Source organism: Eucalyptus grandis, chromosome 8 (assembly GCF_016545825.1).
Source record: "Eucalyptus grandis isolate ANBG69807.140 chromosome 8, ASM1654582v1, whole genome shotgun sequence".
NCBI classification, from domain to species: Eukaryota; Viridiplantae; Streptophyta; class Magnoliopsida; order Myrtales; family Myrtaceae; genus Eucalyptus; species Eucalyptus grandis.
In genome coordinates, this window is record NC_052619.1 from 55017333 (window position 1) to 55040209 (window position 22877).

Below are 22877 nucleotides of genomic sequence, written 5' to 3' on the forward strand. Positions count from 1 at the left end.
CATTCTGAATTCTTCAATGGGGAATATCAAGCGCTGAAGGATCTTGAAATTCTCAGTGCTTTTTGTTTGTAATATCGGTGCTTTTGTTGATCAAAGCCACTACCATCCTTATAAGATTCAGCCATTTCCTGAAAAATTTAGAAGAAACTTTCAGCAGAGGAGTTCATTTTCCAATAAGAAGGGCACGTGGTACTTGAAGGTCCTGCATCCACAACTAAGTCTGCTGTCAAGGAAGATTTGAAACTTAATTGCTTATTGCCCTATGTCATCTCAACAGAACTTCATTGTTGTCTTTCTTGGGATCGTTATCAGTTATACATAAATTACAACCACACCTTGGCAAGTTGACTTGAAATATATAGCTCTTGTAGGTATAGTTATTCGTGGCTGATTTTGCAACCGTTTCCTGCCTTTAAGATGGATCGTTGTAACCTGCTTATGAAATGGGACAATGATTTCTTTTGATCTATTTCGTGAGTTTGATTTGGTTTAGATATATTACTTTTTGACATTTTAGTTGGCTAATTGAGTTACCAGTAAAAGACGAGTCAAATTGATGCTAGTGTTACTACATTCAAATGCATTATAGTGATTTTTCTTTTGGTCGGCGATTAGAGTGTTACTACATTCAATTGCAGTACTTTCATCAATTTATGCATTGGTCATTTATGCGAGAGCCATGGAGCTCGCTGGTTTGTACTTTAAATTTGAACCTTGTAACCCTGTCTTGTAAAACTCAACTTTGTAATTCCTTAAACCATGAAGAATATAGTCAAATGTGTAGGTTTTAATATGTGACTAAAGCTCTTTCATTCACTTTTGGTTACCTAGGAATGGAACTTTGGGTTTTGGTAAGGAAAATCATTAAACGACAAAAGAGTCCTATACAACGACTTGAGCTCTTCCTCTCGGTAGTAAGTAAGAAAAACTTAAGGGTTCTTTCTGTAAAGGCAAACTTACCCCAGCACAGTTACTAGTATATTCGATGACCATATATCTTTCCTAACGATTTGGTGCAATACTTCGACTTTTATTGTAATGTACAAACTCCAATATATAATGCAATGTCAAGGACTTAACTGATTTCTTGCACAATGTGCTTTGAATGGTCACAATTGGCAATTTATGCTTTAAAATGACGAAGGAATTTTTGTTTTTTTCGATATCCACTAATTTTTCGTCCGGCATATCAGAAATAGAAGGTAAAAGCTTACAGCTCTCTTTCCAAAGGCCAACCAGATCATTCCTACATCTCTAAGCCAAGATGATATAAATTGGTTAACAGTTGCAGTACTTGGTTGCACCGAGAAATCTTTTATGTGCTAATGAGCCAGTAGTAGAAGGTAAGGTCACTGATTAAAAAGTGCTCTCCTTAGACAGTCTTTGTTTCACCTTACAAAACTGGTTAATTGCAAGACCTTGTGAGTCTTACAGTTCCAGAATTCACACACGTCTACCAAATTTGTGAAGTTCAACACAGGTTCAACCCGCAAAAATAGAAAAAATATAAATTAAGGAAAAAGGCAGCATGATTCAGCTCTTCGTAGCTCAGCACAGCATCCACACATCCCTTTAAGGTTTTATCGAGTCTGGTAAGCAAAGCCATAGGCCTAAGATTAAATTGGCAGGTAAACTTGTGAGCGCATTCATTCAATAGGTATCACAGAGTTGTGTTTACGAGGATATACATTCAATTTCATGCTATTAACATTCCAAGTGAATTTCAGTAGAAATCCTATTCATCTTGTGAAAGACATGGATACAGATTGATGGAATGCATTACATGAACAAACTTCATCCAAAGCTGCCTAATGATCCTCAAGAAATTAGGTGCTGACTTAGGAGCATTTTATGTTAAGTTACTCTTGGGATCAGAGTCTTAACGCAGCCTCAATACAGAAGCAGAAGGATTCCTCAAAAGCATAAGGTTTCCTTTGTCTTCACTTCCATACTCCTTCAATCGTGGGTCCATGACGATTTTGCACGATCCCCATGTCTCCGCCATTAATTCCACACCATAGTAGGGTAAATGGTCCAAGATGCTGTTACCAGTTACCAAGATGCAGAAACACACTTTGATTAGTCGTCCGTAGGTGTTTCTGGTAATCAAGGACTGGCATTCTCTTGAACAGGCTGGTCTGTCACATGATGACTTATTGCACCAAGCCATGATAAATCCACAAAATAATTGCTTGTGACAGGTAGCTACGACTGAAACTACCTCCTTACCTGCTGCAGATTGGATCTTCTCCAGAGCCATCACAAACTTTCTCGACCTCATAAACCAGACTACCAAATCCAATATCATACAGCCTTACCTACAAAAAAGAGGATTCCAATTACATGTGAACACCGACATAGAAATTAGTAAGTTATCTCACATCAATATGTTTTTCTGTGGCTGTCATTGAGCTAGTTGCCAATAATATAGGCACTAGTAGACATACATAATTTAAATGAGTAGTACCTTATAATTGCACAGAGCTTAAGACTAGGTCATCAGCCATCATAGAGAGAGAGAGAGAGAGAGGGAGAGAGAGGGAGAGGGGGGGGACAGGGAGGGAGAGGGAGGGAGGGAGAGAGAAAGAGAGAGTAATACATATTATTAAATTTTGAAATTGGTTAGGGAAACTATGACAGCTTTACAGGAATGAGAAGGGTTCCTTACGTATCGTCAAAGAGGTCATGAGTATGAACTGCCCTGCTTTGTAAGAAGATAAAACAAACAAAATTATTAAAATTAATGTGCTGAATAAAGTGAGTGCAAACATTGCTGGAAAAAATAAGACTTCTCCAGTTAAATAGGTTTAAATAAATGCAAAGCAAACATCAAATGCAGTCATCGAAATTTCCTCATAATTTATCTGATATTCCATCAAGATCAAAGTTATACCACCCTAGGGAAGTGATGGTATGTCTACTGTGGGAACCGAGAATAGTACAGAGGCAAATGAGGCACAATATTGTGTACATTAGTTATATGTTATTGTATTTGGCATGCTGTAGTAAGACACAAACATTGCATTGCCAATATGAGGTTGTCCAAATGTCAAGTAAATCAAGCGAGTGCTGGTCTAGAAAAAACAGCTTCAGCACACACTATTAGACAACCAAATTACTTGAACGTTAATACTTTCACGAGGGGAAAACTACTATGCATCAATAACCATAAATTGCATTTCACATACGAAGGTGAATGAATAGAACAGCCCTTATCTCCATGAGGGTTGGAGGTCTAGCATTACTCTGTTTAGATCCCATCCATAATTTTCCCAAAACCAAACCCCACAGCCACAACAAAACCAACCACCCCACCCTCACCCCCAAGTAAATTTACAACCAAGGTGCATTTAAATGCTCCTCCAGGAAGCACTTGGATGCTGGTGGGGTCAGTCACATCCTGCTAATGACATAAACAGAACATTCCAGGTTCATGGTGAAATTGCCCCTTGAACCCCAAAACTTACAGTCATTAATAGCGAAGGAGAAACTAAATCTTAAAAAAGGCCACAAGACATGGGTATGATGGCTCAGAACAATTTTCAGCAAGATATCAGCAAACAAAAATGACATTTTAAATCATCCAAGTGTTCGGACAAGATGCTACAATTGCTACTAATACTTTGCGAAAAGGTTTAGTTTAAAGTTCATGCAATCTATGATCCCATTGTAGACCAAGTGAATGTCTGTATAATCTGAGTCCAAGACAAAGTTTGACCCTCAAAAATCACAACTTGTCATGGAGGAGAGAATTAACGGGACATGACGTAGGGTGGTACCAATTCTGGTCCCAGTTCTGCAACAGGTGCTTGAAAGACTCTGGACCACTCTGTCCGATAAAGCTGAGATAAAGAGCATAATTTAGACATTTTAGAATTGGGTCCAGCCTATAACATATTTGGCCCCGTAGTCCGACTGAAAAGGAGCTGCTTCTTTTGGTTAGCAAGAGATAGACAGAAACAGCGTGCAGAACACAGATTTAGGATCAATATATTCTAGTTTAAAATGCCTTCGCACTTCAAGATTACATGACATAGAATTTGAGCTTCAAGTGCTTGCAAATGTTATATGTCGAACATATCAATAATCCCATTAAGTTTCCAGCAAGTAAACTTTGTAATGATTAGTTGGAAGTCTTTATCCGCTATATTTAGGTATTTGACCAATTTGAAGCTCCATGGCTCAACATGTAAGACTCAATTCAAACAACTAGATACATAGACCATAGGAGACTCAGGTAAAGGGTTGTTTGTAACCCATCCTGCTTGTGTTTTGTCTATAGGTTGATTTGCCAAAAAAGAAAAAAAAAAGAGGGGAAAAAGAAAGAAGAAGATGCTGACCAATTGCAAATATAAATATGAAGCCATAGAAAGTTCAAGACATCAATATATGAAATTGACAGAAATTGCCAGAGAACTATTAACAGACCAAAACTGAATAAATGGAAGGACACAATAGAGAAGAACCAATATCCAAACCATAACAATGTTTTAACTAACTTACCACAAGATCAAGTCCCCAAAAGGATGCAAGAGCCCATCAATAGAATGCCCTGTCACCATGATGTTGATGTCTCCATATAAATCCTTGGCTCTTTTAACAGCATCCATAGTACCAAGTTGCATCGTCGTATTACGATAAGCATAATAAATCCACGATGAACCTAAGCAAAGACAGTAGAAAAAGACTGTAACTCATTCCAAATCAGAAGTATCCACAACTTGCAAGAGGCTTATCATCTCTAGAACTCACCATGGCAACAAAAATGCCAGGGTAGTTTATGTCGAGCTGTTTCCAGTAGAGATCTTCAACCCAATTCTGTATCCTACAGAAATAAATAGAAGTAATCACTAACTGAAAAGCTCAAAAACTTTTTCAAGAACAAAATTAGTGAAGTATGTGATCTCCTCATGACTCCATCTAAAATTACAAGCACATAACTTTCGTGTCTCGGTGGAAATGATTCACTTTTTCCCTTCTTATTGACAGCAGACCCATGTGCTTTGTCTACGTATTCACCATAGGCTAACCTTCTTAGCTTAAATTTTCAGCAAATACTTCGCATGTCAAATGTGAGAGGAAGAATTGCCAAAGTTAACATGCATACCTTGTTCATGAACTTAAAGAATTATATCTTCAATGCAATGTGATGAAAGGGGAATAAGTAAACAACATAAGGCTCCCATTTCCCATAAGCTACTTCTCTGAAACCTACAAGCTACAGTCCATTACTCGACTGGAGAAAATAGTCAAACACTGTGAGATACTCGACAAATTTTATCCCCGAAGTAGAGACGGCGAGGTGAAATTTTCTTTGTCGAACAAATATAAGGAATTTCGATCGATCTGACCCTATTCCAGTGATAGCATCGATCCAAACTCGGTAATCCAAGAGCTTAACAAAACCAACCAAATACAACACAACACTCTCAATCATACGCTTTGAAAACATCCAGATCTACACCAGAGGGATCATTCAGCTATAGTATGCCGACTCAATCAGGCACTACAGCTCCGCAACACGGTCAAATGATTTCCCCCAACCCTGAAATGCCTAATCCGCCAAAATCACTACACAAACCTCACTTCCCCAGGCTCAAAACCGACGTACTCGATACCAGAGCCTGTCTATACGAACCTTATCACGATCCAGACTCCCATCCGAATCAAGTCAGAGGATCACAACTGTAACTGATTTCATGAACGGCGACCTGTTCCGCTCCACATCCTGCAAGAGAAATTCCAATCTCCGCAACCTTTCCATATACGCAAAACGATCGCGCGCGATCAAATGGCGCAATCGCCCGGCGAGATGGAGAGGTCGATCGCGGTCTTCGTCCGTATTGCTCGAATTCAAACCTCGAATCCTGGTCTTCGCAGCGTTCGTGGACTCCGTAGCGATTTTCGCGACGGATGGCCATCGGAAACCTCCGGCAACTTGGGGAGAAAGGAAGGAGGGGGATGATGGATTTACAAATTGTCCTTATTTGCCCTCGGTCGCTTGCTCTGTTGGCGGCCATATTCGGTAAGTTCGGTGATTTTGTCGTTTCCGTGAGGGCAATGAAGGAAGTTTCGCTAAAATGGGACGCGCTCCAGGGCTAATTCCCGTTCCCTCCGTCTCCCCTCTTATGGCGCTTCCTCTGATGTCTTTCAATTGAGCACAGCAAAAGTCACAAAATGTCATTTTAAAGATATCAAAAAGCGTGAATGATTCTTTTGAAATCAAATTTTATAGAAACCAATCTTCAAATCTCTTCCTTATTGGTGATGTAAACACATCAATCCCTCATTCGACTCAAGTCACATTTTACAAGCACAAAGCAAATTCATAGATCACTCATTTTTTTTATCAGGTTGATGCACCACTCACTTTCAAAGGAGAAAAGAATAAAATTGAACATGAAAATTTGCAGTCGCAATCCAAGCACGATGACCCAATGATGGAGGGATCACGCCCTCTTTCACTAATCTACGAGTTCAAATCATGTCGCAAGCGAACATTTCACCAATCAATATTTCAGGCATTCACAATGTTATGTGAAGTTTTTTTCAAGTTTTGCCATATTAGTTACAATGATGGGGTTGCATACTTACAGATAGAACGAATGGTTATGACTCAAACAAGATTTTCTGTAACGGATACAATATTTTTATGTAATGATAAGAATGAATAATTGTATTGAACATCTCCTTCCCGCATTTTTTAAAATTTATCAGAGGAAAAAATCGCAATCCATCATGGCTCGGGCGGGAAGGCTGAGTCGGACCATCCCCAATCCTCGAGCATCTCACCGATTGTTGTTTCCGCTGAGTTGACCACTTGTGCTAGTGCAAAGCGATTGACCACTTGAGGTTGCCCTAAGTGTTGACAGTTGCTATCATTGTTGTTTCTGCTGTTCTTTTCAAAGATTTCTTCCAGACAAGACTAAAGGCCCGTTTGGTTGGGCTTTTGGGGCCATCGTGGGGGAATGCAAATATCTTCGGAAAAGATGCTTTTGAAATGTTAGACCGTTTAGTAAATTTTAGCATTGAAATGCAACTTAGCATAAACACCGTTTGACAAAATTTACATTTGGAATTAGCTTTGGTTATTTTTTATTTTTTAAAATTTGAAATCAAATTCCCGCGGCCGGCCACCGCTGCCAACCGCCTGACACCCAGACTGGGTTGTCGCCCGACCGCGTGATTCGGCCTCAAGACCGCGGATCTGGCCGTTCCGCGCGATCCGCCTCAAGACCGCCTAGATCCGGCCGTTCGACGGCGGCACGGCCTCGCCAGTCGCCTAGCTCGCGTGAGACCGGCGACGCCGGCTGAGGTCCGCGCCAGGCGACGCCGCCTGAGGTCGCCCGACCTCAGGCGAGGCTTCTCGGTGGCCAGATCGCGGCTGAGCGCCGCCTTTGGCAAAGAAGAAGACAAACGGCGAAGAAGAAGGCGAACGGCGGAGGAGACGATGAACAAGAACGATGAACAGTAAATTCGCATATCCGGAATGCCCATGCTCAAAGCTGGTCCCCCAAAGATTCAGCTTTCAGCATTCCAAATGCAAACATTTTGCCAAGTAGCATTTGAAAGCCGAACCAAACACCCTCAAATTTTTCCCAAGGGGCTTTGGGGGTTCAAAGCCCCTTGGGAAAGCTGGAACCAAACACCCCTAAGCATGAGTAAGATCACTGAAAGAGGCCAGTCCAAATAAAGATGCTGCTATAAACCATTGAGTAGCGTGAACGGTGAACTGACTGAATAAAATGATGAAACAAGTATGCCTCGGTTAGTACCTCTCGGAGGACTTTCACATGAACAAAAAAATGTTTGCAAGAGCTACCGGTGTGAACCCCCCACCAATGAGCAAGGGGTGCATGATTTTTGGGGGAAAAAGTCATGCCGACTAACTTGCTAGACATTGACTTCATTCGATTCGTATGCTGGTTTTAGCAGACAAACACCAACACTATATCAAAGGAGAATTCCCAGATGGAAGGGAAAGATTGACATGGACTTCTGCCTTCAAAGGGATTGCCGTAGGACCTCAATTCAGTTCGGTCAGGTGGACCTTTCGATGATGAAATGGTGCTGTTAGATGCTAGATTTCAGGTACACATAAATTTAGAAAGTTGATCTCCACCACCTCCCAAAGGAGCCTGGTAAAATGGAACGTGTGAGAGAACCCTTGATCGATAGGACATCAATAAAGCATATGCTTGAATGTCCAGGATTGAAGAGTGCACAAATTCTCTGTGCTTGCCATCGTTCCTACTGACTACAAAGCCTTCAATCAGTCACCTGACTTCCCCATTGAGCTTTCTCTGCAAGGAGCTGGGATCACGAGAAGCTATCCGGCCCGATTGGATCCCTTGTAAGCCTTAAACACTAGTCTTCCAGAAACTGCAAGTCAATAAAGACACTACTGGACTCAATCTGGAATTTGGAATCACTTGCTGAGTTTGATAAATTGAACATGGACATAGAGAAGCTGCCTGGTTTGGTCGGGAACATGAAGTATTTGAAAGTATTGAAGATGAGGTTCTCTGTCATAAGAACGATAACTAGTGCATTATGGAAGCAGGAAAAGCTAGAAAAAAGTTATGATGAAACAAGTATACCTCGGTTAGTACCTCTCTGAGGACTTCACATGAACAAAAAAAATGTTAGCAAATACATACGTTTATCTAGCCCAGTAGTCTGACTGAAGAGGAGCTGCTTTATTTGATTAGAGAGAGAGAGAGAGAGAAACAGCATACAAAACACAAATTTAGGATCGATATATAACCTATCGTAAAATGCATTAGCACTTTAAGATTATGAGACATAAAATTTGAGCTTCAAGTGCCTAAAAATGATATATGTCCGGACCATAAACATATTAACAATCCCATAAAATTTCCAGCAAGTAAATTTTGTAATGAAAACAGACCAAAAAAGAAAGAAAAAACTTTGTAATGAATGGTTGGATGTCTTTACCCATTACGTTTAAGTATTCAACCAACTCAAAGCTCCAAAGCTTAAAATGTACGACTCAATTCACACAACTAGAGACTTCAATAATTGGTGGTCTGCATAAAGGGCTATTTGCACCCCATTCTGCTTGTGTTTTGTCTATGGGTTGATTTACCCAAAATGTAAGAAAACAAGATGCTATGCATGACGATTGTATAGTTGGCAAAGAATTCCGGATAAGTCCTAACAGTCCAAAACTGAACAGTTGGCAGAACATAATAGAAAAGAAACCAATAAAATTCAGAAGTCCCAGGCATAACAATTTTTCAATTTATCTTACCACAAGATTGAGTCCCCAAAAGGATGCCATAGCCCCTCCAATAGAATGCCCTGTCACCATGATGTTGATGTCTCCATATAAATCCTTGGCTCTCATAATAGCATCCAAAAATCTAGGTTGAATTGTTGTATTGTGATAAGCATGATAAAATCCATGATGAACCTAAGCAAAGATCAATAGAGTAGGACTGTAACTCAATCCGAATCAGAAGTATCCACAGGTGTGAGAGTCTTATCATCACTGGAACACACCATGGCACTAGGCATGCTGGGGTAATATGTCAAGCTGTTTCCAATAGAGATCTTCAACCCAATTTTGTATGCTATAGACATTAGAAGTAATCACTAACTGAAAAGCTCAAATGATAAAGAGACATGACAGAATTTTTCACAGAACAAAATTAGAGAAGTATGTGATCTCCTCATGACTCCATCTAAAATTACAAGGAAGTAACTTCCTTGTCTTGGTGGAAATGATTCACCCCTTTTATGTTCATATGGACAGTAGTCCCATGTGCCTTTTGTATGCATTCAATAAGGCTGCTCTTCTTAGCTTAAATTTTCATCAAATCCTTTGCATGTCAATTGTAAGAGGAGGAATCGCAAAAGGTAACATGCATACCTATGTTCTTGAGAACCTCTGAAAGCAATAACCATAGCATTAAGGTCCTTGGCCACCCCAATATATGCCTATATATTAAATAGTTTAAAAATAGAGACAGATAATAAGATGCAATTCAAACATAGAGGCATCACAAGCATGCAAACTGATAGGCCACTGTAAAACGATTCATATACCTGTAAGCAGTGCTGAAGGTCAACTATCAGTTTAATGACTTCGAACCCCTGCTTTCATATCAAAAAGGCATTAAAAACCAGTTCGGAAGCTCATAAGATGAGGCTGCATATGCCCAAGAAATCTCATCTTAAGAATTGGGTATTTAGTACTAAAGATCCATTCTTCACGCAACCTAAGCAACAATGCTATATTAAAAGGGAGTCAAATTACCTTGGTTTTTCCATAAAATCTAGGCAATGTCCAACTAAAAAGATCTGTCAAATCTGACATGTAAACCTACAATAAAGAGCTTTGCATTAAATTACAATTTTATTGTATTGAAATGGTGAAAACTGATGCGTAACAACAACACGCTCTATGTAAATGTGAATTTTTTTAAAAGAACACTTATGGCTGATGCATACTCCACCAATATTGTGGCAAGAGTGTGATTGTAAACAGCTTTATGAGCCTTGGACCTCACTTTTAATTCTGCATTTACCGGTACATAAAATTTCAGATTAAAATGCAGTCTCAAGCTCATTCAATCACAAGCAATGAATCAAGTTTCTTATGTCTCTAGCAAGCTATAATGACAAATCAAGTGAGGGGAACGCTTTAAGGAAACATCAACTGAAAACAACATTCAATATATTTTTGCATTCCTTTGTGAATTGAAAGAAGTATTTACACAATCCAATGCAATGAAGGAGGAATATCTAAACAACGTAAGGCTCCACTTTCCCACAAAGTTACTCCACTAAAACATACAGGCTACAGCCATAACTCAACTGAACAAAAGCTGAACAGCTGTTATTCAATCACCGTAAGACGCTCAACAATTTTTTTCCCCAAAGTAGAAACAGCAGAGTGTGATCTGTACCAAACAAATATGAGGAAATTCGATCAATCTGACCATATTCCAATTATAGCATTGATCCAAACTCAGTAATCTAAGGGATTAACAGAAGCAACCAAGTACAACTCGACACTCATCAGTCACGTGAATTGAAAGCTGCCAATTGTACACCAGATGGATCACATAGCTATAGTTTGCCCCATTCAATCAGGTACTACAACTCCACAACAGAGTCAACAATTCCCCCCAACCATGAAACACCTAATATGCCAAATTCACAATACAAATCTCAATGTCTAACCTCAAAACCGACGTACTCAACGCTAGAGCCTGTCTATTCGCACCTTATCACTATCAAAACTCCCAATCCAAACTGATTACATAAACGCGAATAGCGATCACCTCTCGCCCCACTTGCAGCAATCAAGCATGTCAAAACCACTGTCGCCCTCAACCGCGACCCGTTCTACTTTATATTCTTTACAATCTTTCCCGATTTGCCCCCGGGATCTTCTTCCGTTGGCGGCCATATTCGGCGTCGCGTTCCGTGATTTCGTCGTTTGCGAGAGGGCACTGAAGGAAGTTCTGCTAAAATCGGGACGTTTGACGAAGACTCACACGGCGACGTCCTCCGTCGGGTTCGATCTTCCCTCCTTTGGAGATTTCCCTCCCTTTGACGTCTCCACATCAGCATTTTGACTGCGCTGGGTTCAATTTAGTTGGTCCACACTAAATTTTAAAGAACATGCTAAATTAAAGTTAATATTATTTATCATTTTATATATAACCATGGAGATACACGAAAATGCAATTGGTCCATTATGGCCACAGGCTTCTCGAGTTAAAGTGTTTTCATATTCATCAACGAATTGATCTAACATGCAACTTGTTCAAATTTTAACAAAATGTAATTGAACTCGAGTGATCAACGAGTTGAGCTTAATTGTGAATTACAGAACCACTTGTCTTGGGTTGAGAGTTCAATAAGGCAACTTGATAATGTGTATTAATTCTCAAATAATATCTCTGAATACTTATGTTGAACTGGATTTTTTTATAGATAAAAATACCCATAGCTTTTTTAAATTGAGTCATTTTGTCTAAAATTTTTTGGACTATTATGATGCGAATGCATTTGGAACGGATCGACGTCCTAAAAATCATGGTATTGTCATCCATAAATGCTTGATTGAATATATGAGTCATACAATTGTCGAGATTGAATACTTTACAAGTCAAAGAACATGAAATAAAAGAAAACGTCCATAAACCTTGGGAACAAAGGTTAATAGGATTTTTTCACCGGCCATGTGAGAAGTAAAAAGAGCATGTAACCTCTGACAATGCAAGTCACAAATGAATGTTTTTAAGAACGCAAATGGTGTCAATAAAATTATTTTTATTTCGCATTTAGCTCACAAGAATAGCACAAAATAAAAATCCCAATGCGTGGTACGGGCCATGTTTGGTGGCTTTGGCGATTTTATAGTTGTAGTGATAAATTAGTTCACGAAATAAAAGTGAACATGTTCATGAGATATTATTGTGAAGAGTAAGATGATCAATTTTATAGAGATCAAACTTCAAATCTTTTCATTCGAGTTAAGTCAAATTTTAGCCGCCCATTTTTTTTATAGGGTCATGCACTACTCATTTTCTTTGAAAAGAAATAAAACCGAGCTTGAAAAATTCTCAACCCACGCCCAAGCGTAGTAAAACAATGGTAAAGAAATCGCGCCATCTTCCAGAGCGTATAGTGTCATGCCCCGATCCTCCGAGTGCGCGAACATCCCACTCTGGTCGATAGAAATGCGACTTCCTAGGACACGTCGCCGACCCATTAAATTTTATTATGCATGCGAAAGCGAAACAAATCCCCTGACAACATCTAACTTGGGATAGAAAAGCAGTCAATCAATCACAACCAAACAAGCTTTATTATAAACACATAGGTTTATATACAACACTGGATTGACTACAAAATAGACCGGCTCAACAAAAAGGGAACTGTCTTATGACCAACTTGTCAGACACGTTCGCCGATTCTTCAGCCTCCACCTTCCGAACTCCAGGACTTCCGGTCCTCCACGACCGTCATTTAGGGACCTGAAATATTATCCCACAACCGGAATGAGACAATGTCTCAACGAGTCCTACCCTCTAAGACTCAATTAGGAAGAGAATACGCCTCAGGGTGCTCTAACCACACAAATAGGATAGAGGACTTACCTCGTCTCAGTCCCTTTCCTGCACGTCAGTACAATTCATATTCAAACAAAGCTCGTACAAGCTGAAACTACCGACACTTACATCGGTCTATCAATTCAATCAATCCAATCATTCGCAATGATTCAATTCCATCATACTATCTATCTTTTCATTTCAATCCGTATTATCTATCAACCATTACTATCTATCATTCAATACCGTCTATCAAACCAGTCGGTAATACGACACATGCTCTCCGAAGCTGTAATATATAGACGGTAGCTTGCTCAAGCTGTATAGATAGATAGTATAATAGCCCGCCAAAGCTGTAGCTGATAGATAATATGATAGCTCGCCAAAGCTGTAGCTGATATAATAGCTCTCAAAAGCTGTAGCTCATATAATAGCTCACTGAAGCTGTAGCATATAGATAGCTCACTGAAGCTGTAGCGTATATATAGCTCACTAAGCTGTAGCATATATGTATATAATATTTGCTCGACCAAGCTGATACATATATAAACAACTGCTCGCCAAAGCTATCAATTCAACAATAACCCAAACCAATCCTCCATCCAATCAATCAATAGATTCAAACTGGTCCTACCAACCAATTATGGTGCTAAAAGCCAACACCGGGTATTTTCAAGTTAAATACCACAACTTAATCAATATCACTCAATCTTTTGGAATAATTAACTATAATCATCAATTACTCAATTTCTCAATTTAAACATACAATTAACACAAACCGACCGCACCGCCGCGATCGCCGCGAAATTCTAACGACCGCCATCCCTAAGCATAATTTTCGAAATTATTAAATAATTAAATTTAATTCCGAAAATTAAATAATTAAATATTATATTATAATAATATAATTTAATAAAATAATATTTATAAATTCGAAATAATTAATTAAATAAACATAATTAATTAGGGCTTAAACAAGATTATACTAATTTAACATATAATTAGCCCTAATTAAACATCTATTAAACTAATCATACAACTAATCTAATTTACGTTAGAATAATCTAATCTAACCATCTAAACCTAATTAAACTAATCTAAACACCCTTAAGCATCATTAACTCACTAAGCAAGAATTAGAGGATAAACTCACCGGTTTTGCGCGCCGGTGAGTTCACGGCACCACGACACCAAGGCGGTCGATAAACCCCAAAGTGGCGACACCAACGGAGGCCGGGAAGGGCTTGAAAACGGGCCACAAAGGGCCTGCATGTTTTCACTTCTCAAAAGTGTTTATGAACAGAAATTTTGTTCTTTTGTTCTGGAACAAAAAAGAACAGAAACACGTTTGTTTGCGTTTCTGTTCTTTTTTTTTTTTTTTTGTTTAACTCAAAAAGAACAGAAAAGAAACAAAAAAAAATTGTTTCTCGTTCCAAAACAATTTTGAAGAAACAATTTTTTGCTTCTTGTTTCTTCTTCTCTCTCTTCTCTTCCCTTCCTCTTTTCTTCTTCTTTCTCTTTGGCCGGTCGCCGGCCTCGGCCTCGGCAATGGCCGGCGACGCCGTCGAGGGTCGGCGACCTCGCCAGAGCGTCGTCGGCCCCGGTGAGGCTTGGCGTCGCCGGCGCGAGCGAGCCCGAGCCTCGCCGGATCCGGGCGAGCCCGAGCTCGCCCGGCCAAGACGAGACTCGGCCTCGCCCGCGCCGGGCGACGCCAAGCCTCGCCTAACGACGGTGAGCCTCGCCGTGGCTAGGCGAGGCCGCCGGCCATCGGCCGGCTCGCCGGAGGCCGACCGGCCAAAAGAAAAAAATGAAAAATGAAAATAAAAATATTAAAAAAATTAAAAGAAACAAAAAAAAGAACAAAAATTTACCAAATGTGTTTCTATTTATTTTTTATTCCTTAACAAATTTACCAAACGCATCTTTTGTTCAAAAGTGTTCCCGAACAGTAAACACTTTTTTTTGTTTTCGTTCCCCGTAACAAAAAAGAATGTAAACGTTACCAAACAGCCCCAAAGTCTCCAAAACCTTGCTGTTTTCTGCTTCTGTTCTGGGCTGAACTGCAGAGAAGAAACCAGCAGCTTCAATGGCGAAAATGGGCCGATCGGAGCTCCGGCAAGCGAGTGGTTGGCAACCGGTGGCTCCCGGGGGTCTTGGGGGTTTTTCTGGAGGTTGGGATGGGCGGAGGAAGGACCGGAATGGGAGAAAAATGGCCGAAAATGCGAAACAGTGCAGGCTGCAGGCGGACCGACGGACCGGCGACCGGTTTGTTCCCGGCGGCTCCCAGGCCGGACGGCGGCTCCGTTCGAGACGAAATTGGGCTCGTTGGAACGGTCTGTCTCTCCCGGTCACGGTGATATGTTACTCGATGGCTGATTCATCCGGGAAGACCACTTTTGACTCGATTCTTCACTGAAGGGTCAGCTGGAGCATAAACTGAAGGAGAGGGAAAACGAGGAGAGAGAGAGCTCCGTTCGAGGGAGGCCGAATGGGGGAGAGAGAGAGTGAAGTGAGGGCTGTCAAGACCCCCATCAATGCTTGCTTCAAGTCCCCATGCCAAGCCATCATCATTTTCTCTCTCTTCTCTAGCCTTTTCTCCCTACAACTAGGGGTATTTTGGTCATTTCACCTTGCACAAATTACACATCTGACCTTGGGCTGAAATTGGTGGATGGACCTAAGAAATGGGCTTGGACATGAATAGGAGTGGGCTTGGAAATTGGTTGAGCTTGATTGGGCTCAAAGTTGGAGCATGGGCTTCAAAAGAGAAATAGTTGGTTTGGCCCAATGGGCTCACTTGCTTGACTTAGGCCCATTTGGTGGCTGTCCAAATTTGGGCCTAGGGCCCACATTGGCTTGGCCCGGCCCACGACCTCACGGGCTTGCTTCCTCGGTCCGAAAATTTCTTTTTCCAATTGCTCGGCTTAACTGGCTCTGTCGACTGTCTGAAGTAGCTTCATCCAAAGTCCATCCCGGACATTCCTGATAATTCGAAGTCTAATAATAAGTTCTCTTACTATGTCAATTTCGCCAAATGCCATTTTGGTTACAACTCAAACTGACGGGTGGCTGTAAGGATTCACGCGTGACCGACTCGTGCCAAACCACGTTCAAGACATCTCGACGCATGGACTGTGACACCCCGAACCCTTCGTAGGTCGTCACCAGCGCCGACGTTACACTTTATTACATTTTTCTATATTGTACTTAAAACAAGCGCCGTTAATCACAGGCACATTTTTTTTTAAACGATCGGTCCCAACGCGACTCATAGCGGAAGCAAATTAAACATCACCATCTATCCCCCTACTAACCATGATACAAATACACACCAGCTAAACATCAGGATTTTATAAACAACTTCGACACTTTGCTTACATATATATAGCAAGATGGGATTCCCTTTGGGTCGGTACAAATAAGGAAAAGCTAGGACTCAGCCACATCCAGCCTAAAACCTCAAAAAGAAACTCTCGACCCTCAACATCATACGAGTACGAACTCCTATCGAAAGTGTCGATTATCTACATCAAAAAGAGATCCAGCTCCTACTCATCGAGCGCAGGTCTCACACCCAACTCGGTGCATTAGGCGGTGGCGGCGGCAACATCCCTCGCATCGCTCCATCCCGACGAACGTGCACAGAAATGAACTCCTGAATGACAGGACCCCCAGCCAGGCCCACGTCATACATCACTAGACAGCGCACTCGGATAAAAGTCAGTCCGGGAACAGAGGGACGGTCTATCTCAACGCACTCGACCTCTACATCGGATGGTATCCCGTAAAATGTACCCCGCGTGACGGCAGGAAGCAGCATGTTGGCTAATCTGAAATGTTATCCCCAAAAGGGGGTGAGTACAACCACTTAGTAGATAGGAAAATCCATAACAACCCAATGCATCATGCATATCATCACACGTTGCAAGCATCACTTACCTTGTAATCATGCGTATCATGCATCATCACATCATATATATCATCATCATCATGGCATATCATATATCATTATCATCATCATGCATTTCATCATGCATATCATACCATGGATGTCACATCACACATCATCATCATGCATCATCATGCATATATTATCATAGGTGATCATCATATCACATCACATGCCATCGTCCTCATGCATCATCATGCATATATTATCATAGGCGATCATCATATCACATCACATGTCATCATCATCATGCATCATCATGCATATATTATCATAGGTGATCATCATATCACATCACTTGTCATCATCATCATGCATCATCATGTCATGAGTTAATTATCATCTTTATCTTTCAATTTTGATCACCACATCACCCATTTCTCAAATCATCAATCTCATCATCAACCCTTCGGGTAGAAACCTCCGACAGGGTTCCCGGCAAACTCAGCCATCCCATGGCCACCGGGCTTCCGGGCCCCCACATTCCGGGCATCTCGCATCTCAACTAGCATCACGAGGCATTCCCTTCGGGCAGAAACCTCCGACAGGGCTTCCGGCCCCCCACATTCCAAGCATCCTGAAACTCCCAGGGAATTCCGGCAATGTAACTCCGTACATTCCGGCCATCATCCTCCACCACAACCACTTCCTCATCCACATTTATCCTTTTATCTCAATTTAACATGGCAATTGGCATGGCATCAAACAAATCACACTTGCATTTCAATTCACATGTCATACACATGCCAAAGCTTTATCACATATGCATTTCAACTTAATACATGTACAAAGACCTCATCACACAAGTGCCACACAATGAAGTTGAATCCATGGCCAAAAAAAAAAAAAATCTATTTTATTTTATTTTATTATTATTTATTATTATTTAATTATTTAATTTAATATCAATAATTTCCAAAATTATCGAAATTCAAGAAATTACTAAATCAACCCATAAGATGATAATCACTTGGAAAATTCATGGCCAAATTGAAATTTTTACTTAATCTCACAATTTCTTCCAAAAACATCCTAAAATTCTCGGATTCAAACCCAATGCACAGTTTCCGAATAAATTCAATTAAAATATCCATTCGGTCTCCAAAAATTACGAAATTTTACAGGATGATAGCCAAGACATTTTCGTACCCTTTTCATGCAGAACTCTAAGCCAAATTATTTTTATATTAATTTCTACAACCCTACGAAGCTTCTGGAACCACGACCGCGTCGTCCAGAACACACATCTCCGAAATTTTTAGATTTCACCCATCTATTCTCTTTATTTTCCTCTGAAATTTGAGTATGTTATGTACCAAGGTGTCCTTTACAAGTTTCATGAAGAGATCTAGGTCAAATAACCAAAGTAGGGTCACCATTTAAGTCCTTGAAGTCTCGGGTGTCTCGGTACACCTCACCAGAATCAATCATCTCCAAGATCTAGCCGATTTACTAGGCTACACTCGTTCATTTCTATTAAAATTTGAGTATGTTGTAGTTTAAGATGTTACCTAAAACTTTAAAGAAGACAACAAAGTGAGATCTCCAACAGAAATCAACATGCAATCAAGAAATCAACAAGAGGTCAGTAAAAATTTCGCAGATCTAAAGTCTCCGTACAATAGAACTTTTGACCCCTCAAATCTCCATCTTTTTCTACGAATTTTTAGTATGTAATAGTACAAGACGTTAGCTTCAACTTTCATGAAGACACCAAATCCAAAATCGGACTCCAAACACACATGCAAACTCGAACAAGCTACTGACTCCAACAAACCGAACAAGAACAGTCACACGGTTTGCAAATAACCAACTCTTACCTCGGTTTTTCGCACAAATCACACCTATAATCGAACATGCAACCACCACAACAAACATGCAAGAGAAGTTACGGACTCCACTTGCCTCTAAGATGAACAAACGACAACGAACGGCGGCGGGACACGGCGATCGGACGGCGAACGAACGGCAGCACCCCTAGGCTCCGCCTCCTTCCCCTCTCAGTTGCTCCCTTTCTCTCGAACTCTCTCTCTCTCTCTCTCTCACCCTCTCTTGGCCGAATGAAGCAAGGAACCGGCCATCTCTCTCCTCATCCCTTTTATACTCCCTTAATCTCATGATTAGCAATCATGAGATTGCCTACAATCCCACCAATGCATGCTCTTGCCATTTGCCACTTGTCATTTTTATTTTTGAATTGGATTTGGGCTTGTTGGGCTTTGGAGTTGGGCCATCCGGCCACTCCTCTTGGGCTGGTCGAATTCCCTCTTGTGGGCTTCCATTTGGCCGGCCATTCGGCCCACTAAGCTTAGGCCAAATGGGTCTAAGGCCCATTCCAAAATTCAACCCCTTTTTCCTTTTTTTTTTTTTGAATTCCTTTCTATAAATATTTCCAAATTCAAATTTTCATCTTGGCCAAAGTCTTGGGACACTTTGTTTATTAAGATTTAAATTTATAAATCTCATGGCCAATTATTAATCTATAAATTTAAATACACAAATCATCAAATTAAAAGACAAATTGGCTAAGGCATAAGCCAAAAGAAATTCTATCACCTAATTAGGAACTTCAACGCACCTTATAGCTTGTCATTAAATTTGGGATGCCACATGGACGTCCTTAACTGCATGAAATTACGGAGGATAGATTCTTATTTCAAAGTACACGATTATTGAGGATCGACATAGGGTCGTTCGTGGATTTGATAACAGTAAACGGAATCACTGTCGTTCCATTATGTTCTGTCCGCGAATCGACTTTTAGTCATCTTTAGAATCGGCCTGCCTATCTACAGGATCATCCTCACGCAAGTCTCACGGTCGAGTCGTTTTCCCAGGTCGAGTCCTTTAGTCATACGAGTTTTGTCCTCATTAGCCTTTCCCCTCAAGGTCAGTATCTCAGGAGTGATCAATTCTGAGTGAGATCAACCAACAATGCATTGACGAAATTCACATCCACTCGTCCTTCAGAGGACTCGGATTTCAGGATGTCACATATAGCCTCTTATCATTTTGTGGATTTGCTACCTCAAGCAGAAAGACTAGATTTTTAGCATATCAATGGGGCTACAATGTCAAAAAAAAAGTAGGGCAAAAAAAGGAAAATTGAAAAATCAAACTAAACTAAACCAAATTTTCTGTTCGAATCATATTTGGTTTAGGTCACAATTCATTTCGGCCCGGATTCCCTGAAAATCTGAACTGAACCAAACCGTCGACATCCCGAGTTACAGTGACAGACTCATACACCTAGTGTTGGATTGAGTTGATATGCTCAAACGGAACCTTCCGTAACTAGTGCACTCCCTTGGTGGCGACACCAAGAATGAGTAATTGTACTTCCTAACTTTTCTATTTGATTAAAAATAAAATCGCAAAAATCGTGACCGGTGCAGCGAGGCCAGGTCGGACCAATCCTCGAGCCGTGGGACCATCTAATACGCAAGTCAATCCTGGCTTGAATTCCCGCGGGGGGAAGCGAGAGTACTTCTCCCCTACTCTTTTTTTTTGGTCTAACATAAAATTTCGTTCACTCAGAAGAGCAAGGAACACATGATTCAAGGTATAACACATGGCGACCCGATCGGTGGATACTTTTGTGCTAATATAACCTCACAGAACATATATCTATACGTATATACTTTTGTCTTATCAGACTTCATGCTGTGCAATGCACTAGTAGAGCGGAGGATCGATACAGCAAGCGCTAATCTGCAGAACCGAATGAAGACTGGGGATTCCCCCCTTTTTTGGACATTTCCTTGTGATTAAAAGCTTCATCGATCACCTCACACCATATACAAAGTGGGAAACGATGGCGAACAGAGCCAGAGCCTATCTATCTTGCTCCGTTTCTGTCTTTACATACATTGACTTTAAGTTCGCAAGGGCTTCCATTCGTTTGGAATGTTGTGGTTAAGATACTTATGGCTAAAAAAAAGGTAGGCTTTTGCTTTTGGTTTTTGTTTTTTGAAATTAGTGTTTTACCCAAAACTGTAATTTATAAGGAAAGGTTCTTGTTAATGAATGTCTTGGGGCATTGTTAAGCACGCTTAAGGTGGGAATTTTTTATTTCCAGAGTATTGATTGCACATAAAATAAGAAAAAACAATGTACGAGAAAATTGTAGTATCTTTATTATTGAGTTACTTAATAATTGTCCTAGGAGCACTGGCCAACAAAATCCCTGAGAAAAAAGATTCCACAATGCCTCACATGCAAGCCGATCTTCACATATGAAGCACATAATCTATGCGTGAACTGGATGCGGGAATAAAAGCATTTAAATAGAGGTAGCAAGATAGAAGAGAATGAGGGAGCGCCAGGATTTAAAATCGTAACATGCGTTATGATACCAATTTTTATAACCCATTTTTGTCCAAAAGCTTGCATTGGAAACAAGCAAGTTCATAATGTGTGTATTGCATATTGATCTTTAAAGACGCTCTGTTTAATACCGAAAAAATATACTTCCGAGATATGTCTGTCTTAAAGATCTTAAGTTGCTCATCTCTTATGTATATGAAATCCAAATGCCTGATTGTTTTTTGTGATTGAATTTGCAGGCTGCCCAGGCAATCTGCAAGCTTGGTGAAGTATTGGGTAAATCACTGTCTCCCAGTCATCATTGCGCATATCACTTATGGAAGAACTTTCAGGTCAATTATGGGAGGTAGGAAATGTCTTGGACTTTTTTACAGGAGAGGCGATGTGCGGTTTGTCTTCTAAAGTACTAACGCAATGGCATGAAACTAGAATAGCAGGAACAAAGGCTGAATTATATCACATACCATACCAGTTAAACTTTATAATAATAATAATAATAATAATAATAATAATAATAAAACAAATTCCTTGCCTTCTTAGATGTTAATCTGTCAATTTCTTCTTACAATATTGTAGGGGAAGGAGGCTCTTTGTTTGCCTTGGGTTCTCTTTCAAGGTCTTGCCATCAAGCGATCTCCAAGGACGATCCCAACGCTGCTGGTGCTACTCTGGATTTGCTATCCTCTGCATGCACAAAAACGGACAAGAAATACCGGGAAGCGGTACTTTTAAGCCTTGATCAGGTAATTCCAGATTATTGTGTGTTCGCAAATGCAATTGTCTTCGATTAGAAAATGTAGGGCTTTTACAAGCTCTCACGTCAAGAAACTTTCCAGCCGTACATTGTTCGGAAAGTGCTGTTTCAGGTCGATTTCATCTTTTTAATTCCCAACTAAAGTCTGCCCCCAATCATCCCCCTTCCTCTCTAATGAAGATCTTGAATTTTTCATGGTTTTTCAGATTATAAAAGCATTTGGCAATCATGAGTTCTTCAACATGGTTTTTCCAAAATTGTTTGACATGTGCAGTTTAGGCACTTCTGACAAATCTGGACAAGCACATTCAGCAAATGATTCTGCTTAATCAGGTTCATCCATATTTCGGGCTTGTAACTGTCCAGCTTTCAGGATTTTGAGTCATCCTGCATTGCAACCTTTGAATTCCATATCATAACTTTCTCTCGTTGTTAAACTGTGCATTTTACATGGCATGGTTGATGTGTGCAGACTATGATGGAAAAGAAGATTCTTCTGTTCCACTAGAAAAAGTACTGGACTGTATCCCATCATGTATCCATGTGGCATATATTGATGATATTCTTGAAAAGAAAAATAACTTGGAGCACCTCTGGATTGCCTCTCTCTCACCTGAGTTGTCCTGGACTGGTACCTTCATAACCAAATTTTTCTTAGGTAAATGCAGCATGAAAAGTGTTTCTATTAACCATTTGATCATGCAGTCAAAATATCGGCTTTTCTATCAATTAAGGGACTCTGCTCAAGGATTCTGAC

At 40.4% G+C, this 22877-nt stretch overlaps 1 protein-coding gene and 2 long non-coding RNA genes across 7 annotated transcripts; 1 reads left to right on the forward strand and 2 right to left on the reverse strand.

The window, feature by feature from the left end:
• Positions 1-1809: 1809 nt before the first annotated feature.
• LOC120287686 lies at positions 1810-4846 on the reverse strand. 5 transcript variants are annotated; one of them, XR_005545924.1, is made up of 5 exons: positions 4753-4846; positions 4504-4663; positions 2669-2701; positions 2230-2318; positions 1810-2138 (listed from the first exon to the last, which is right to left on the reverse strand). XR_005545924.1 is itself a non-coding variant. In XM_039300893.1 (5 exons), exons 2-5 carry the CDS (start codon positions 4623-4625, stop codon positions 1880-1882), a joined length of 498 nt encoding a protein of 165 aa, XP_039156827.1. In that variant the 5' UTR covers positions 4626-4663; positions 4753-4846; the 3' UTR covers positions 1810-1879. The 5 variants fall into 5 exon arrangements, 2 of the variants coding, with proteins under 2 accessions (XP_039156827.1, XP_039156826.1); XR_005545923.1 differs by having other exon boundaries at positions 2669-2704; XM_039300893.1 differs by having other exon boundaries at positions 2230-2313.
• A 5283-nt stretch (positions 4847-10129) lies between these two features.
• Positions 10130-11347, reverse strand: LOC104417486. Its single transcript, XR_005545941.1, has 3 exons — positions 11313-11347; positions 10477-10543; positions 10130-10348 (listed from the first exon to the last, which is right to left on the reverse strand). It is a non-coding gene; the product is annotated as an uncharacterized LOC104417486 (long non-coding RNA).
• A 10708-nt stretch (positions 11348-22055) lies between these two features.
• LOC120287691 lies at positions 22056-22732 on the forward strand. The gene is made up of 3 exons (XR_005545940.1): positions 22056-22109; positions 22327-22453; positions 22593-22732. It is a non-coding gene; the product is annotated as an uncharacterized LOC120287691 (long non-coding RNA).
• The last annotated feature ends 145 nt before the right edge of the window (positions 22733-22877 follow it).

Coding starts and splice junctions, on each gene's coding strand:
- LOC120287686 (XM_039300892.1), bottom strand. CDS start 4,625: ATGCAACTTGGTACTATGGATGCTGTTAAAAGAGCCAAGGATTTATAT. Junction 2,705..4,503: donor TTTGGGGACTTGATCTTGTG/GTAAGTTAGTTA, acceptor CTTCTTACAAAG/CAGGGCAGTTCATACTCATG. Junction 2,314..2,668: donor CATGACCTCTTTGACGATAC/GTAAGGAACCCT, acceptor TTTGTAGGTAAG/GCTGTATGATATTGGATTTG.